Source organism: Dipodomys ordii, unplaced genomic scaffold, assembly GCF_000151885.1.
Source record: "Dipodomys ordii isolate 6190 unplaced genomic scaffold, Dord_2.0 Scaffold15, whole genome shotgun sequence".
Taxonomy (NCBI): Eukaryota; Metazoa; Chordata; class Mammalia; order Rodentia; family Heteromyidae; genus Dipodomys; species Dipodomys ordii.
In genome coordinates, this window is record NW_012267231.1 from 17,667,250 (window position 1) to 17,673,194 (window position 5,945).

At 49.2% G+C, this 5,945-nt stretch overlaps 1 protein-coding gene across 2 annotated transcripts in view; it reads right to left on the reverse strand.

Moving 5' to 3' along the window:
* The window catches only part of Hykk (hydroxylysine kinase), a 25,930-nt gene continuing 19,985 nt past the window's right edge, over positions 1-5,945 (reverse strand). For both annotated transcript variants that reach the window (XM_013012136.1, XM_013012137.1), the window contains exons 2-5: positions 4,579-4,929; positions 4,153-4,292; positions 1,567-1,750; positions 1-883 (exon numbers count right to left, since the gene is read on the reverse strand). In XM_013012136.1, coding sequence (XP_012867590.1) covers positions 399-883; positions 1,567-1,750; positions 4,153-4,292; positions 4,579-4,924 — 1,155 coding nt within the window. In that variant the 5' untranslated portion in view covers positions 4,925-4,929 and the 3' untranslated portion in view covers positions 1-398. The remainder of the gene's footprint in view (positions 884-1,566; positions 1,751-4,152; positions 4,293-4,578; positions 4,930-5,945) is intronic.

A 5,945-nucleotide genomic window follows, 5' to 3' on the forward strand; every position in this document is an offset into this window, starting at 1 on the left:
TCATGAGAGATGACTTGAAGATCTTAGAGGTTTTATATGCTCCATGAATATTCACAATGAATCTTCCCTATCGATGCAGGGGAAAAAAATCCTTCACAAATTTTGACTCGGTCCTATTGAGGTTTGTGTATGTGTGTGTGTGTGCTGGTATTGGAACTCAAGGCCTGGGTACTGTCCCTTAGCTTTTTCACTCAAGGTTGGCACTCTATGTCCAGCTTTTTGCTGGTTAGTTGGGGATAAAAGTCTCTTTGGATATGTCTGCTTAGGCTGCCTTCCAACCAAGATCCTCCTATCTCAGCCTCCAGAGTAACTGGGATAGTAGCTGGGATTACAGGAGTGAGCCCTGGAGCCCAGCACCCACTGAGTGTTTTGTTGTTGTGTTTGTTTAACCATCCTACTTAATGTGAACTTTGATCCAGTCCTGGGGCGGGGAGCCCAGATTCATAAGACTTGGCGGTCTGAAACCAGATCTCTTCTACAGCTTGCTGGCCTATATCAAACATCAGTTGCAAGTGCTTCCACCCTGTTTTGGCCGTGATCATGAGGTATTCTTCATTCTCTGGGTGCAGCTGGCAGGAGTGGGCAGCCATAACGAGGGACTGGCTGAAGCGGCTGCAGACAAGGAGGAACAAAGCACCCCGCTCCACGGCCGTCAGGGGGATGACACTCTCAAACCCAGCGAGCACATGGCCTCCCACGTGCAGGGGGTTCTGGCTCTCGATCATCATGTACGTGATGGTGATGGCTGCTTCGAACACGTAGTACCCGAAGCTCATGTCACCAAAATCCAAGACGCCCGAGACTTGGTACGGGGTATCGCCGAAGGGCACTCTGCTGGGCTCCACTAGAATGTTGTGATCATTTAGGTCGCCATGATTAAGACCTGCCGGTGGAGAAAGCACACGAGAACAGTTCAGTTTATTCTCTTCTGTCCCCCCGCCCCCCACCCCCACACCTTTTTTTCTTAGTGCCGGTTGTGCAGCTTGAACTCAGGGCCTGGGCACTGTCCCTGAGCTCTGTTGCTCAAGGCTAGTGCTCTACCATTTTGAGCCACACAGCACCACTTCCCATTTTCTGGTGATTTATTGGAGATAAGAGTCTTAGGATCTTCACTGTCCCAGGCAGATTTCCAACCATAGATCCTCAGATCTCAGCCTCCTGAGTGGCTGGGATGACAGGTATGAGCCACTAGCACCCAATGGCACTTTTGGGTTTTTTGATCATTAACTGGAGATAAGAGTCTCAGGGAAAGCCGGGCACTGGTGGCTCATGCCTTTAATCCTAGCTACTCAGGAGGCTGAGATCTGAGGATCGCGGTTCAAAGCCAGCCTGGGCAGGAGAGACCATGAGACTCTTATCTCCAGTAAACCACCAGAAAACTGGAAGTGGCACTGTAGCTCAAGTGGTAGAGCGCTCGCCTTGAGCTGAAGAGCTGAGGGACAGTGCCCAGGCCCAGAGTTCAAGCCCCAGAAGCAGCAAAAAGGAAAGAAAAAGAAAGAAAGAGAGAGAGAAAGAAAAAAAAAAAGAAAAGTATTAAGGATAGCTTTCCCTCGATGGCAAACTCACACTCTCGAAAATGACTTAATCTGGGGAGGATTTCCTGCTTGAACAGCTGGATGACTTGCTCGACAATCTCCCGGTTTCGGTTGTGGCCCAGGGCATCCACAAATTTCTCCAGAAGAGGAATATTCTTCAGATTCCAGATGAAATTCTCCCGGTGGAGGAGACTCAGTTTGGGGTGATGAAATGTCTAAAGCAAAAGGAAGAAACAGCTTCTTTTTGTTTGTTTTTTTGGGTCCGGTCGTGGGGTCTGAACTCTGGGCCTGGGCTCTGTCCCTCAGCTCTTCAGCTCAAGGCTAGCGCTCTACCACTTGAGCCACAGCGCCACTTCTGGCTTTTTTCTTTTTGTTTATGAGCCACAGCACCACTTCTGGCTTTTTTCTTTTTGTTTATGTAGTGCTGAGGAATCGAACCCAGGGCCTCAGGCAAGCAAGGCAAGCGCTCTACCACTGAGCCACCTTCCCAGCCCCAGAAACAACTTCTTGATAAGACATTCAAAGCCACCGCCACTGGGATCTGCTGGGGGCTTAACTCTCCACTTCAACACCAGCTTCTTGCAAGGACATTGACCTACCCTATTTATAATAGGGCAAATGCAACCAGGCATGGTAGGGCATACCTGTAATTCCAGCACTCTGGAGACAGAGGTGGCCTAGGCTACTTAATGAGCCTTAAGGTCTCACTCCAGGACCTTTAGCCACTCCTACTCTACTTCTACCTCTTCTGGTTACTCAACTCTAACCACATTTGGCCACCTGCTGGAGAAGCCTCAGGGCCTGGCCCTGGTGGTTCTGTCGCCCGTATCCGCCTAGTTAATGTCCTGCGTTTCCACCAGGCCTTTTATTCAAAACTGCCTCTCCTGCAGCGGGTGCTGGGTGCCGGTGGCTCACGCCTGTAATCCTAGCTATTCAGGAGGCTGAGATCTGAGGATCACAGTTCAAAGCCAGCCCACACAAGAACATCTATGAGAGTCTCATCTCCAGTGAACCACCAGAAAACTGGAAGTGGCACTGTGGCTCAAGTGGTAGCGTAATAGCCTTGAGCTGAAGAGTTCAGGGACAGAGCCCAAGCCCAGAGTTCAAGCTCTCTGACCTCCACGACTACCACCAACAAAAAAAAACCAAAACTGCCTCCTTGAAAGGACTTCCTAATCATTCCAATTAAAATTCCAGCCATTGGCCAGCAGCACCTAGTGCTCATACCTGTAATCCTAGTTATTCAGGAGGCTAAGGTCTGAGGATCGTGGTTCGAAGCCAGCCTAGGCAGGAAAGTCCGTGAGACTTGTTTTTCTTTTTGCCAGTCCTGAGGCTTGTACTCAAGGTCCCAGCTTCTTTTTGCTAAAGGGTAGCCCTCTACCACTTGAGCCACAGCACCACTGCTGGCTTTTTCTGTGTATGTGGTGCTGGGGAATCAAACCCTAGAGCTTCATGAATGCTAGGCAAGCACTCTACCACTAAGACACAGACTCTTTGTATTTTTATTTTTGTCCATCATGGGTCTTGAACTCTGGGCCTGGGCACTGTCCTTGAGCTCTTCAGCTCAAGGCAAGTGCTCTACCACTTGAGCCACAGCGCCACTTCCAGTTTTCTGGTGGTTAGCTGGAGATAAGAATCTCATGGACTTTCTTTTTTTGTTTTTTTTTTGGGTACAGTCGTGGGGTCTGAACTCTGAGCTGGGCACTGTCCCTCAGCTCAAGGCTAACGCTCTACCACTTGAGCCACAGCACCACTTTCTGCTTCTGTGGTGCTAAGGAATCGAACCCAGGGCCTCATGCATGCAAGGCAAGCGCTCTACCACTGAGCCACCTTCCCAGCCCTCATGGACTTTCTTACCCGGGCTTACCATGATCCTCAGATCTCAGCCTCTTGAGTAGCTAGGATTTACAGGCATGAGCCAGCAGCACCTGGCAAGTTTTTATTTTTTTATTGTTGGTTGCGGCCCTTGAACTCAGGGCCTAGGCACTGTTCCTGAGCCTCTTTGTGCCCAAGGCTAAGACTCTATACCACTTGAGCCACAGGGCCACTTCTGGTTTTGAGTGGTTAATTGGAGATAAGAGTCTCATGAGGGGGGCTGGGAAGGTGGCTCAGTGGTAGAGTGCTTGTCTTGCATGCCTGAGGCCCTGGGTTTGATTCCTCAGCACCACATAAGCAAAAAGAAAAAAAGCCGGACATGGCGCTGTGGCTCAAGTGGTAAAGTGCTAGGCTTTGAGCTGGAGAGCTGAGGGACAGCGCCCAGGCCCAGAGTTCAGGCCCCACGACCGGACCCTCCCCCCCCCAAAAAAAGAGTCTCATGAGGACTTTTCTGTGGGAGCTGGCTTTGAACCTCAATCCTCAGATCTTAGCCCCCTTGAATAGCTATGATTACAGGCGTGAGCTGCTGGTGCCCAGCTAGCACCAGACTCTTATCTCCAATGAGCCATCAGAAAGCTAGATGTGGTGCTATGGCTCAATATGGTAGAGTACTAGCCTTGAGAAAAAGAGCTCAGGGACAGTGCCCAGGTACTGAATTCAAGCCCTAGCAACAACAACAACAAAAAATGAATGAGTCAATAAACAAAAATCCCTCCTAAACCAAAAGGATCCTGAATCTTACCTCCAGCGTTTTATCCAACTTGGCAGCTAGTCTTCCAATTTCATACAACAACGGGGGGCCAACAGGAACCTCGGCAATGGGTCTGCCCGGGAGATACGTCATCAGCCTCACCAAGTGGTTTTTGATTCCAGATCCACTGTCTAGACACACAAAATGACATATTCTGTCAACTCTCTTGATCAGTTTTGGGGCTTGAACTCAGGGCCCCACTTCTGGTTTTCAGGTGGTTAATTAGAGATAAGAGTCTCATGGCCTTTCTTGTCCAGGCTGGCTTTGAACTGTGATCGTCAGATCTCAGCCTCCTGAGTAGCCAGGATTACAGGCATGAGCCACTGGTGCCTGGCTAGGAGTGTGATTTCTACCTGTGGTCAAAATGCAGCCATGTGATTGGACAAGAGCTGTCCTGGTGAGCCAGTGGGCTCTTACCAATGGACATGAGGGACGTGGTGCTGTCCCCTTTTGTGCGGCACACGGAGGCAGTGGGGAAGCCAGCTGCTTTGAGGAACGTGATGATCTCATTCTGCATTTCAATCAGCTCGGCGTTCTTGCTGCATTCCGTGTTGCTTATTTTGAGGACATACTCAAGGGGGCTGTCCGCACCATCTTTGGGGTGTGAAATGTGAACGTGGAAGTTCTGGTCATCATAGCTGGGAAGTGGCTGGATCTTGGACACTTTGAACCCAAACACAGACTCTACCAGCGCAGAGGCCTGCGGCTCGGTGAACGTGGGCTTGGCGAGGGCCGGGGACGGGTGCGCATCTCCACTTGACATTATACCTGGCGGAAAACAAACGAGAAGCAGAAAAGGAGGCAGAGAAGAAAGGGACTGGTTTAAATGCATTCTCTCAAGACACCAGTATTTCTCTATACTATTTTTGGTTGTTGGGACTTGAACTCAGGGCCTAGGCACTGTCCCTGAGCTCTTCAGCTCAAGGTGTGCACTCTAACACTTGAGCCACAGCACTACTTCTGGCATACATTGATTGATTGATGATTGATTGATTGATTGGTTTAGTGGGTTGTGGACTTGGTGCTAATGCTCTATCACTTGAGCCACGACTCCACTTCTGGCTTTTTTTCCCCCCTAGTTAACTAAAGGTAAGAGTCTCATGGACTTTCCTGCCTGGCTGGCTTTGAACCTCGACCCTCAAATCTCAGCCTGAGTAGATAGGATTACAGAGGTGAGCCATCAGTGCCCAGCTTTTATTTATTTCTTTTTGTTTTGGTCCTGGGGTTGAACTCAGGGCCTGGGTGTTGATACCTGAGCTTTTTTGCTCAAGGTTAGCATTCTACCACTTGAATTACAGCTAAGATTACAAACAAGGGCCACTGATGCCTGGATTGTTGTTTCCTTTTTGACAATAATTTCCCACCCTTAATTTTAACCACAGCATTTGTTGTTTTCAGAAGCAAAATTAAGCTGCCCAGCCTTTGTTGACTAAAGATATTGTTACAAAGTCTAAAGGTTTTAAAACCATTTTTGCACCTGCAATATATGGGAACCAGTATATCCTGTCCAACTGTTTGGGACTTAAGACTTTTAAAGGAATTTTTAGCCAGGTGCTACTGGCTTACACCTGTAATCCTACCTACTCTCGAGGCTGAAATCTGAGGATCACCATTTGAAGCCAGGCCAGGCAAGAAAATTCCAAAAGACTCATCTCCAGTTAACCATTAGAAAAGTAAAAGTGGTGCTATGGCTCAAAATGGTAGAGTGCTGGGGCTGGGAAGGTGGCTCAGTGGTAGAGTGCTTGCCTTGCATGCATGAGGCCCTCGGTTCGATTCCTCAGCAC